Source organism: Taudactylus pleione, unplaced genomic scaffold, assembly GCF_031769625.1.
Source record: "Taudactylus pleione unplaced genomic scaffold, aTauple2 ptg000095l, whole genome shotgun sequence".
Lineage (NCBI taxonomy): Eukaryota > Metazoa > Chordata > Amphibia > Anura > Myobatrachidae > Taudactylus > Taudactylus pleione.
The window spans coordinates 27,552,968-27,566,438 of record NW_028284497.1 but is presented as its reverse complement, the minus strand read 5'-3'; the positions used below and the strand labels follow the sequence as shown (position 1 = coordinate 27,566,438).

The window sequence follows — 13,471 nt, the reverse complement described above, 5'->3', positions numbered from 1 at the left end:
AACAGAGTATGGCCAACTCAACATGAGACCCAATGGTCTCATCCATGATTCCACATTCCCTCAAATTGTTTCTAAGTTCCCTATTCTTACATAATCCACATGATGTTCCTACCTCATTTATCATTCTCATAAACCCTCACTATATCCTACTGGCACAGATCCATTCACACACCATGCCTCTGATCCCTGCTCTAATGCCCCACATTGCCTTCAGGGCCCGCTATTAGCTGCCTACATGTTATATCCATAGCCCAAGATCTCCCAGTATACTCTACATCTGTACCTTACTTCTGATTTACAAATATTCCATTCCCTGCTAATACATTCACCCCCACCACACACACTTAGGTCCTCATTCAGAGGTGCACGCTACTGCATCTTTATGCTAATGCCAAAGCCAATGGGCTTCCTAATGATACGGCCACCTGCTGCAGCGCTAATCCGACGCTGTATTATGTACTATCAGTCAGACCTTTCGACGCACCATCGGAGATTGCACCAGCCCTATGGAGGTGCATTTTACTAATGTGAACATGGCCGCTGACACTGACCTCAATTCGCATGCATCAGTCTAGTAACCCCCATGTTACCTACCTGAAACACCCACCAAAACTGCTTCTCTCCGAATGCTATTTCGGCCTGCGCCTTACGGCGGTAACCATCGGGACACGTGTAGAATAAACAGCCGCTTGTGTGCAGCATGGACATTACGTGCACTACTGAGTCAGGCCCAGTCAAATTTTGACTCAGACTGCAAAAACTGTACATATTCTGTCTAGGCCCCATAAACACATTCAGGCTCATCTCCACTCAGAACCCCATGCATATTTCCCTTCAAACTCTCTCAAGTCCTTGTCCCCACCATTGATTATTTATAATAGAGATAACACTATACTCCCTCCTACTAAGGGCTGTAAAGATGCTTTATGCCAGCAATTCATTGAAACCTAGCTACATTTTTCTTGTATATAAACACACAAATCCATTCATCTCCTTCCAGTATCAGGGATTTCTGCACTTACAGACCCATTTTTATATCCATTCCTTTGCTCAGCGCCCCAGATATAAGCTCTTTTTGGACATGCATGGAAAGTAAACACAGGATTGGTTTTTTTTAGGCAAGTTTACATAGCTGAGAGGTTCTAGAACATTTAAGCTGGGACATCACCTCGACATGTGTCATTTTGCTGAACTCCACATGAAACATGAAACTCTACACCCCCCCCCCTTTTGTTTCTTCAGTAGGAATTCTGAGTACCCAAGGAAAATGTAAACAAGTTAAAGATAATTTATGCTGTGGACACAAGAAATCATTTGAGAAACTGTGCAGTACATTGTATAGAGAACATCTGAAAATTTGACATTTACTTGTTGTACATGTGGACTTGCACCTTGGTGGCTTCAAGTGCTGAGTGAAGATGTTGCTTTAGAGCTTCAGTTGTTAGGACATTAGCACCATTTTCTAGCGGAGTCTGGATCATGAGCTGTGGATTGAACATGGCTTCCTCTCCGATCTTCTGGCGGGTGTAATTTAGTTCACGGCTTACTCGTCCACCAACTGCATGCAAAGGGAATTTACAAATCATTTTCTGCACATCATACAGATAGGTTGCTCAATTGCTGCTCTAAGACTATGCTAGGTAATATGTGGGTCTTAATCTGCTACTAATCTACCATTTTCAGGATGCTTTGTCTGCCAAAAAATGCCTAAGAGCCAGAGGGCACCTACTCCTTTTCTCTAATGCACAGAAGATGTTTTGCAAGAAACTATATCAGGACAATAATTAAATCACAAATAATCTTAATTTTGCTTGAAGTTTACTTTTACCCCTGCTCCAATACAAGGCTACCATATGGAGAAACTAAATCAAGAAGGCTTTCCTTGCAGAGCAGACTGAACATTTTTTTGTACAATTTCTTGCACTTGTATAAACAGTCTGGTCCTATAGCACATTTCACGATCAATGGCTTTTATGTACATACATCCGCACAGGAAAAAAAAAAATTGGCAGAGCTAAAGCAATTTTCCTTTACACCCATGTTACTAAAGTAACAGGCTTTCTCTCTTTCTCTCCTAATAAATTGTTTACATTTTTACCTTTAAACAATGATAATTTGCAGATACTTGGTTACAGCTGTATTATTTGTAGATATTAGATTAGAAATAGGTTAATTCCAGGATTAGTCGGGGTCTGGCTGATAAATGTCCATCCTAAAGTGTCACAAAGTCACAAACATCTTATAGAACAACAAAAGTTAAGTGTTAATGGACTATTCTTCATCTATGTAACAGTGTATTTTGTTCTTTAAGTCACTGGTTTCCAAACTGGGTGTCGTGGCACCCTGGGGAGCTGCAGGGTACTTGCAGGGGTGCCACGGATTGGTGGTCCAGGACCAAATAAATTTATGGTAAATGTGATTGGCAGCAACAGCACTGGTGTTGCCTATCATAAAATATGTGATAAAACAAAAGCACAACCCTGTCCATCCCCTCAGCCCAGGATAACCACAGTTTACTTAATTTAATCATCTTTGTTGAATTTCTCAAAAAGAAACTTTTGACCTTGGCGTGCCGCCAAAAAAATGCTGATAGAAGATTTGGGGGCAGACTCATCAAGCCCAGTTTTATGTATTCTCACTATCTACTAATAGCTTAATGAAGGAGATTGCACAGTGCTACAGACCACAGTCCTCATTATGATCAAATGACCCCTATGAATTAAACTGTGAAGTTTGGCCCCCAAAGGATGGTGCAAACCACTTTATGCTTATGGAGGCGTACTCCTAGTAGAGAGATCTTACAATCCCTCTCCCGCAGTCTCTGGCCGGCTCCAGAATCTGACACACGTGCACTGTGTCAGATACTCAGGAGTCTTCACAAATGTGAAAAAGACTCCTATGATATATCGAGGGTCAGTGCCAGATTAAGGTCCACATGGGCCTGGAGCTGAAATTTATGAAGGGCCTATTGTGTGCTGCTTTAGGGGGTTTGACTAGCACAGCGAGGGTGTGACTACTGAAATGGGGTGTTGTGGTCTGAGCAGGGGGTGAGGTCTGTGTCATGGGTGTGGCTAGCACCATGCAGGGCATAGCTACCGCCTACCTTCAACCCGCCTCAATCTCCCTCCCCTATTCACTTGAAGCATGCACCACCTTCTATATTATTGAACAATAATTGCCATGCTAATGGTCAGTTTAGAAATTTTGAAGCTAAGCAGATCTATGTAGTGTGCAGCGACACATCCAATCCCATGCAGCCTGGCTGCAATGGTTTTATTTAAAAGAATGAGCGGAATTCTATTTAGTAATGGTTATGAACTTTGTCAGACTGGGGCATGTGGGGTCCACCAGGGAAATTCTATGGTGTATCTACTGATAACTACAGTCCCTGGGAATTACATCTTCGGCATATTGGAGGAGGACATTTATGAAAGACTCCTCTGGGGGAATCTGACAATGTGCATGTGCACAGTGTCAGTGTCCAGAGCTGGCCAGAGACTGCAGGAGAGGGATCGGTAGATACCTCATCTGTGAATATTGTATGTGTACATAGGCATAAAGTGCCTTACGCCATCTGAGGATGGCGTAAAGCAAAGGGACCATACTCCAAAAAGCTTTAGCATCAGGCTGTTGGTGCATAGCGTTGATACATAAAATTATGCAGAAACTGCTGTTTCTATATAATGTTATGAAAAGCTGCCTTGATGAACAGTCCCCTTAGAATTAGAATAAGTATGCGTGTGTGCAAAAAATAGGAAAAGCTCAGCACTTAAATGCCCTAACATATTTCCAACACATCAAATCACACTTTGGTCCTATTCTATCTATCCATCTGCCTTGACATTAACACTAAGGGCGGAATTCAATTGATTCCTGCCCCTATCGCGCCCGACGGAGCTATTCAATTCTTGTTCCTGTCGGGCACGATCAGCTGCCAGCGCTACATTTCACCTCGCAGCCCCAGGGGGATGAGAGCTGAAATGTGCGAAAAGTGACATGTTTGGGCGCCCAAACATCACTTTTCGCAATCGCGCCCAGCACTTTGGTCGGGTTTAGCTGCTTTACGTGGCTAAACCTGACCACTTTGGGCGCGATCAGCACGAAAATCTAGAACAATTGCATAGCGGCCCACGAACTCCTGTCACTTTGCACGGGAGATGCGGTCCGCGAAAACAATTGAATTCCGCCCTAAAGGTTTTCCATTTCCAATATGCCCTCCAGAAAAGCAATACATACACACCTATCTGGTGCATTATCACTTATACAAATCTGTACTTGAAAAATCAAGAATTGTGTGTGTGAAAGGAAAATGTATACAATAAATTTAAACATTGGTCAATAAGCCACTGAGTGCCTCTTTGGTTGAGATATATATATATATATATATATATATATATATATTATCCAATGGCGGCACTCCGTAGGAAAAAACTTCACTCCAAACTCACACGCTTGTCAGCAACGTTTCAGCGCTTTTAATAGCGCTTTTATCAAGCCAAATTGGACTTTTAACAATAGCTGTACTGTTAATACATAGGCTCCTTGGTCTGCAAACTCTCCATTATGACTAAAAACTGGACCATCCCCTTCACTATGACATTACAACACAAGCACAAAAAAGGTATAATTGTCTCTATTGTTTTCTATGGTGATGGCAACACGGGGCTATTTAACAAGCTTTTCAGGATCTGGTCTCCGTTAGGTATCTTCAGATGGCGGTAGCTAACAGTGGGCTGGAGTTCCTCCCCTCACTCTTTGCATAGTTTTCTCTACACTGATTGGACCCATAGGCAGTAACATCACCGCTCCTGAGCCTAACAGTATAGTGAGAACAAAAGCTATAACTATAATGTTTTCCGTTCACTAGCGCAGCGTCTTATTGGAAGCGATATCCCTGCTGAACCCATTTCATAATTCATGCAGAAAAACCAATTATAGTCGATCTGTGATGAGCAGAAATAATGGTTGGCAGAAAACATGCAAATGCTAACAATACTTACTTGAATGATTGCAAATTTTTTTTGTTATAGTACAAACTAATCAAAACCACATGCAAGAAAGTGATGAAAACATAAACATGACAAGATTAGACATAGGAACATTGGTCCAGATACCTGTAGAATTATGTCTTGCGCAATTGTGACAGGCACCACTTTCTTACATTTTTTTTTTTTTTTTAAAAGCCTCAATATGTTCAAACTCTTGCAGCAAGTGAATCAATGGCTGATTAGTCAATTAGGATGAATATCAATGTGATTTATAACCATTTAACCAAATAATATATTGCAGAACCGCCTTTGTGAATGTATCCATTTTCACGCTGGTATAAGGTCATGCAAGGACCCAAGTCTCAACATCTCTACACATGGAAAGTTAGCTTGCAACTTGTTTTTTTATCTGGTGTTCAGACAGCATGTGGCCAAGATACTGGGATCACTGCCGGTGACGTCATAGTGACAACACCCAGAATTATCAGTGCAAGTAGCAGAAAGTAAATTACCTTAAATGCGAGACAAAGGGCTAAAATCTTAAAAAGGAAAAGCCAAGCCCAACATATCTGACTCAGGCGGGAGTGGGATTGTATTATTGACAAATCGTTTGACACTATGCAGCTCCATGATAGGATAAACTGTAGATTAATAATAACAAAAGTCACATTAATTTCTCTCCTCATTCCAGTCTCAGTTCAAAGTTCACACTTCTTTTAATAAGATTGATGTCAAAATGAATTTGTAGTGTATGGATCAGGACAGCACTAAAGTAGCACCCCATTCATTAAATTTATCATGAGAGTGAGGAGGCATTGGATCAGCCTTTATTATATGTCACTCAGACATATGTACATAAGTGTCCTCATACATCTAGCCTCCTTGTGCGTTTAGCAGCCCTTCTAGTCGCACTATGCCATGGCGTGACTCGGTAACACAGATCGTCTTTTCGTGTGTGACTTTCTACCTTCAAATGTGTCTTATTCACACAGCAATGTGAATAGGTAGCACTAACAGCTTCTGCTGATTAAAATGATATGCAGCATGCCTATGTTCTGTGTGCGTCTGCATCTGAAATGCTACGTTAGTGTTACAGCCGCTGACACTGCAATGTAGCATTTCGCATGCAGATCTGTGTGCGACTGCTTGTGTATCTGCAGGCAAAATGCTACATTGCAGTGTCAGCTGCTGTAACACTAACGTAGCGTTTCGCATGCAGATACACTCGCACACAGAACATAGGCATGCTGTATATCATTTTAATCAGCAGAAGCTGCTTGTGCTGCCTATTTGCATTGCTGTGCGAATAAGTCGCAACTGAAGGTAAAGAATCACACGGAGCTCCCGCGTTGTGTAGCGCATGGAGGATAGATATATGTGGACACATCTGTATGTAATCATTTGTATTGCATTAATCAAAGTGCACCTAGAAATGAGCTTCTCCACCCAACTACAGCCTTGAGCTACAAAAAGGATCCCACTAAAAGTATAGGTTGAAACCCAATCTCCACCAACTCAGAACTGGAGCAAAAATAAAATATTTTTGTAGTGTGGAAATAGCTGTGTTACCTTTCACATGGCGAGGAATGGCCTTCCTAATGCCCCATCTTCACCTTCTCATGTCATTACAATACTATTGCTGTGATAAAAGAAATCTCTGGCACCTCTGTAAAACTAGGTGTGCCTACTCTATAGCTTACTCCGCACCAACTTGGGCATTGCGAACTTCACCTCCATAAATGCTGCTGTCCTGCTCTGGAAATGATGCTCTTTGGTGGAAATGTAGGAACCCTTCAGTAAAAGTAGGGACACGGCAAGACAAAAACGGGCAAAGCACCGTTAAAATCACCTCCAGTGCTATCTCACAGTAACATAACATGGCATTCATGCCGGTAAGTAAATGAATAATTATGGATTGTAATAAAATCAACAGAAACATAACAAATAAGCTGATCTATAAGACCACTGCACTGCACTTATACATGGGCCCAATTATCAAATCATAAATCATGCACTGTAATTGGGGCAATTTACTAAAAGTTGAACGCAGGAGCAGCGAAGTAACACAGAATAATGCAGTCCCCATAATTCTGTATGGGGGCCGTGCCAATTTATCAAGCTCCAAGATAGTTAGCTATTCGGAATTTCACCCTGACAGCTAATGCCATCTTAGGATGGTGTTAATCGCTGTAGTCTTTAGGTTACAGTATCACCAAAGAGGGATCCCTCCACGGACTGAGCACATGCACAATAACCAATGTTAATTAACAGAGCACAGGTGTGGTCAGTCACAAAATAATGCTTTATTTTCACCTACTCAATTTACTAGAAAAATGTATAACAAAAATAAGAGGAGCACAATAGTAGCTTTAAAAAATAAATAAATAAATATAATGATTAACATTTCAAGCAGAAGAGGTGGTCAGCAGATCAACTAGAGGAGATGAAAATATAAGGGCTTAAAATACAGGTCCCTCTATTCTTCTCCAGGATTCCTAGCCAGCTGCTTGTTATGCCATCTGCTACCTAAAAGGTTTCCTATTGAAAATCCTTGCAGTGAAGCAGAACTGCTCTCACTGTCAGAGACAATCAGGTCAGGTCAGCACTCCCCCAGCATGATACTGCTGCCTGTCATGGCCCTCCCCAACTCTATATTTCTTACATGCCCACCAGTTCCAAACACAACACTGGACCTGTCATGCAGCCTATTTTTCACTGGATACTTAAATGGTTCATTCAGAAATCTCAACAGACAGCACCGCAAACAAGGAGTTCACTGTCAACTCCTCTTAGCAACCCAACACACACAGGATAATCATACCAAGTTTAGTGGTAAAAAAAAAAAAAAAAAAAAGAAGATTCATTGATTAACCACATACAAACTAATATAACATTAAACCAAGATTGCAGTATATTTAAATAGAAGCATTTATACAGGTAATAGAACGTATTCATTAAAAGGTGGACAAGTTTAGAACAGGTGTCACAAAATGAACATTGCATGAAATCGCTCAGCTTGAAAATTATAATACAAAAAAAAAATAATTTAAAACAAGACCAAAATCTATAGTAAAAACAATTTCCCCCTTTCTTGAAGCTATTGCATAATATTAACCCCACTCCTCTTGCCTTGACTTGGGTAGAGCTGACATCACTTCATGGCTCTGAACACTTCTCATTATGCATCCTGTTCTCCTTTCATTGGCTTCCTACTTGAGGCCGCATGGGGCAAAGCACAAAAGAAGCCCCCAGCTTCACAGAGGCTCCCCAGCATCATATGCACTGATTTATACCCAACTCTGTTCCCTCTCTGCATCTGTGCAGAGAGAAACACAGCACTAGGGGCCACTTTCATGATTTTTGTTGCGATCAGGATTAGCTGGATTAGGGCTTGATTCATAAGGACCCCCTGCGGCCTAGAGGAAGTTTCATCACAAGGTCAGTGTGGTGTGAACTATAGTCTGTCAACACCACTACTACTTGCAAAAGGGACCCTGACACGAATATACAGTTTCTTGCAACAAAAGAAAAGGGACTTCTCTACTGTCCAATATGTCCTCTATTAAATATAGATTTGCATACATGTACACACACTTAATGGTGCTTTTCAATGTACAGATAATGATGTGGGTTAGAAGTCTGGAGAAGCCTAGGGAATAAGTACACAGTATACCAACCTATACACCAAAACCACATAGGGCCTTTATAGTAAGTCAGCTACAGAATGATTTGATGCTGTCACAATAACTGGCTGCCTCGTGCACATACGCAGGCCATACCATATAAGCAGCTTCATCAGCTAAAGCTAGAAATGGCATGTATGGTATAACTAGAGGAGTGTAGTGCCGTAGAACAGAATACAATCTTCCCCCTGTTGCTTGTTCAATCAGGTTTCTGCTTTTTTCTATTCTGTAGTTGCATTCACCAACAAGAGAAAAGGGTGTAGGCAAAGGGGGATTTGACCTGCAGCGGTAACACAATACTTTCGCACAACCCTGTCGACCCCTGACATAAATTTTACACCGCAGCTGGCATTTACACATTTAACATTACCATATGTATAGCCTACTCTGTGCTAATTATGCTAATCACCTGTCTAACTCTCTGCTGCGAAAAATGGTTGTATTTAGCAGTCCACTGCCTACCAATGCAGCTTACTGTGTGGCTGAAATGTACATTCAGACGGCCTTGAATGGCAAGATTTTTCCACGTTGCTGGCTTCATTCAGGCCACAGAAAAATGCATTCAAGTCAACTGGTTTCGGTCCGCAACAAAAGTTACGATAGAAAAGTGAGTGTGTTCGTGCCCTAACACTCAAGTCTGCTTGCAAGCAAAATGATAAATCAATTGGTGTGGGAAACAAAGGGAGAGAGGGCATTTCTTCACCAGCCCTGTGAGACTGTTGCACATGACATTGTGTGTCAGTGTGCATTACACAAGCCATACAGCATTTATACATCTTCCACCAAAATATTTACCGCTCTTGCTTGTAAATAAGCAACTAGGATGACTTTCCTGTCACTTGGATTGGCTTTAAAAATGAACTCTGATCATAACAAGCTGGCATTAAAATTCTTATTTTGCCAGGTGAATGTATTAGCACTAGAGTTACTGTTAGTGTACACACACACACACACACACACACACACTGTGTCTGGGATCAGCAGGGAATCCGTGCGCCAGAATCCCAACGGTAAGTACTGGGGTTAGGGGGAGGGTTAGGTTTAGGGTGCGGGGAGGTGAGGTTAGGTCATACTTGTCTACACTCCCGAAAGTTGTGGGAGGCCTACGATTTTTCAGAAAGCCCCCCGCACGTCTAGTCAGATATCCTGCATCCTACCCACTTCCTAGTGGGCATAATGGGGAGATTTAAAGGGGAATTTGTAGGTTCGTAGAGAGGAGGTGGGGCTGTAGACGTAATTAGGCAATTTGCCCCCGAACCGGCCAGCTGCAGCAGCTCTCCGGAGATGATTTATACAAAGTCGGTAAGTATGAGTTAGGTTTAGGCACTAGGGGGACTATACGGTGCATGTACCCAGCAACGGAACGATATATTGCTGCAGCCGTACACAATACACGATCCTGTGTACGATGGCACAATATATTGTTCCATGCTGCATTTAGCAGCAAGGCGTCGTTTATTGCATCATGCCATCTGTTGTGCGGCACAGCAGCATGATGAACGACTGCCTTGCATAAGCGATTGGGCGTAAACATTATACAATCCGCACAATAGATCTTTCCGATCCACCTCGGAGTGATATAACGCAAGACTTATAGCATAATGTATACCCAGCTTTATTATTATATGTATTTAGATTATGTTACTTTTTAGCTTCTCTGGTGGAAATGGCAAAACTATAGGGGCTTTAAAATCTCATACTATATCACCACAATCATTTCTTCATACTATACCATTATACACATTTTGGATCGGATATCTGGCCAAACACTGTGTGTGGCACTCATATGCCACATTTTGATTACACTTTCACTCTATAGCCAGAGCACTAAATAGCAATTACTTCAGTATCACTTACACACATATAGATTTCCACACAGCCTTCCAATTGTAAAGCGTTATCGTGCCAACCCAAGCAACAATATCCTAGCAGCAGTTTATAGCACAGTATCTCAGAGTTTCAGATGTTAGGTCCTCCTCATCCAAAATATGAATTCATCTGTACTCTCATACTGTAGCTCATAAGAAAAACCCATCTGCTCAGCCAAAATACAAATAACACTACAACTACTGTGCTGAGAGCAGAGGCATTTTCCCTCCTCTCCCCTTCCTAAAGGGAAAAAAAAAGGACCACCCTGCTCTTATGGCAGCCAGCACTGTTTACATTGCAAGCCCTGACTGTGTAATACTTCTGGCATTTTGGTCAGGATTCCTGAGCTGGGGGCCAGAAGCCCTTAAGCAAAGATTTCAGAAAGAAAGAAAAGAAAAAAAAAAAAACAACAGGGAAGAAAAACCCATTAATATACAGGTTTTAGTATGGCATATTTACAAAAGAAAATGATGCACTTGTTCAATAAAATAAGTGAACCAGAGAGCTGGATGTAGCTTATATACTAGCAGTAATTAGATCATATGGTTAGACTTCTCTGAAGGGGCCATTCAGTAGCGTTTGATATGGAATATTTGAAGAGTATGCATTTGTAGCGGGGGTGGTGCGGGGACAGGAGTACTAAAAGCCAAGCTGCGTATACTTTGGATAGAAGGAAATGATTCCAGGAAATATCACATTGCTTACATTTGTTCTCCAATTTCACTACAATAAATTGCTGTTTCCAACACATTATTTGCATGGTATTTATTATGCCCCAAAATAAAGCAGTCATGTTGCCATTACCTAAGGAGAGTCAATTCACATTCTATCGCCAAAATATCAAATTACATTGGCGCATTACACTAATCAGTTAAGAAATATGTCAAAAACATTGATTACCACCCATGTCATGACGCACAAACCATTGCCACTGTACAACAATGCCCCTTCCATTTTGTGTCAAAAAGGTTTTAGACATTATTTAAATCACTAAATCTGGTGCAGTGGTGTCACTATGTGAAGTGACCCCTCGTGCGGCTGTCTTCTGACTGGTTGTGTCATTTTGAGAGCGTGACTGAGTCCCGCACCCTGCCTCATCACGCTGGGGTCTTGCTCGGTGCTTCAAGAGCTGTTGGGTATCCCCTAGCCTCTCCGGGCAGTGGAGGACGAACGCATGCACGCGTCATTCATCACCGCTGCTCGGTGACACCATCTGAGGGTGTGATACCAAAATAGCAGAGCAGCCATGCTATTTTGGTGTCACCCCTCAGATGGTACCACCCGGTGCGGCCCACACCCCCCAAGTGAAGCCACTAGTCTGTCGCTGTGGGCGGCAGTTCCTGTTAGACAGATGTGATTATTAAGAGCCAATGTACTGAAAGCTGACAGTTTCATTATGCCACAGGAGCACACGGAGCATACTCCTGCCAGTACATGGGCTGTTAACACTCATTAATATTTATGAATATTCATAGCTGCCCAGATGATTAATAGCTTTCAGTTATGTGAAAAGGTGAATATGGGATTTTTACAGCTGCAACACATGGTAAATGTAACATTTTTAGTATCAATTGAATATCCTCAGATGATGACCCCAACTCAAATTTTCAGTTCAAAATTTTTGACCTAAGGTTTGGGTTACAATTAGTGTTTATTTTGATATAAAGCATTTGTTTAAACTCAACACTACTGTGGTTACAGTTCGCATTCAAGGTTCAGCTTTCATTAAAGAACAAAATCAAACTTTAAAAATCAAAACTATAATAGTTCAAACTTGTTAAATTTTTGCAATTTTGAACGGTTTCTCATGTTCAAACATTCTTAAGAATATTTACATTTTAGGAGAGATTCCCCAATCCGGTTTAAGAACCAAAACAGCGTTTCTAAATTTTTAGTTATTGGCTGCGGGTTCAGTTATCTGTTTAAGGTGAAAAGGTGTGTAGGCAATAGGTAATCTTTAAAGCAAGTGAGGAAAATATAAACAGAAAGTAAACTAAATATATGATCTAAAAGACTGATTACAAAATAGTGCAGCGGTTCCCAAACTTTCTTGAATCATGGCGCCCTAGAGTATCAACAAATTTTTCACACCACTCCTAGGCCACAAGTTTCTTCTTGAGAAATTCAGATAAGAAAAAGTATTAAATTAGGTAAATGTGCTTATATGCATCTTTAGGGTGAGTTATGCGGTGGTGGACAGGGTTCAGATTCTGCTTGTCCACACATTTTATGATTGGCAGCCACCTGCACTGGTTTAGTTGATCTCATGGACAATAAATAATTTGGTTTGGCCCTGGACCATCAAACCCATGGCACTCCCACAAATGACTACCAGCACCCAGTTTGGAAACCACTGCAATAGTGCATAAAACATGGAAGACAACATAGATGCAGACATGTGAATTTAGTATAGGACAAGTAGGAGAGAATAGTATGCAACAACTTATGCTGGGTACACACTGGCAGATATATAGGCCAATCAATTGATCGGCCAATATATCTTGTGTGCGTCGGTCAGTGTATACCAGTGATATGTCTGTGAACGTCGTTCACAGACATATCACCTCGGCTGTGCTGCACAGCAGATGCCCAATATATCTGCAGATATATCAGGCCATCGTGCTATGTACACAGGCAGTCAGCCAACCGCCCATACACCCTCGGCCAGAGAACAGATCAGGTTTGGTTGTTCAGTGTGTATGAACCATCATCTGCAGATATACAGCGGGTAAAATAAGTATTGAACAAATTGACATTTTTCTCAGTAAATATATTTGTAATGGGGCTATTGTAATGTCATTTTCACCAAATGTCAGCAACAACATATGTAATCCACACATGCAAAGAAATCAAACCATAGATGTCCATAAATTAAGTTAAGTTATGTATAATAATATGACACAGGGAAAAAGTATTGAACACCTTAAGAAA

At 41.3% G+C, this 13,471-nt stretch overlaps 1 protein-coding gene across 1 annotated transcript in view; it reads right to left on the bottom strand.

Moving 5' to 3' along the window:
* PTCH1 (patched 1) overlaps positions 1 to 13,471 on the bottom strand; it is an 86,917-nt gene that overhangs the window by 40,366 nt on the left and 33,080 nt on the right. Inside the window, exon 3 of the mRNA XM_088470281.1 lies at positions 1,369 to 1,558. Within this exon, the coding sequence (XP_088326407.1) occupies positions 1,369 to 1,558 (190 nt within the window). The remainder of the gene's footprint in view (positions 1 to 1,368; positions 1,559 to 13,471) is intronic.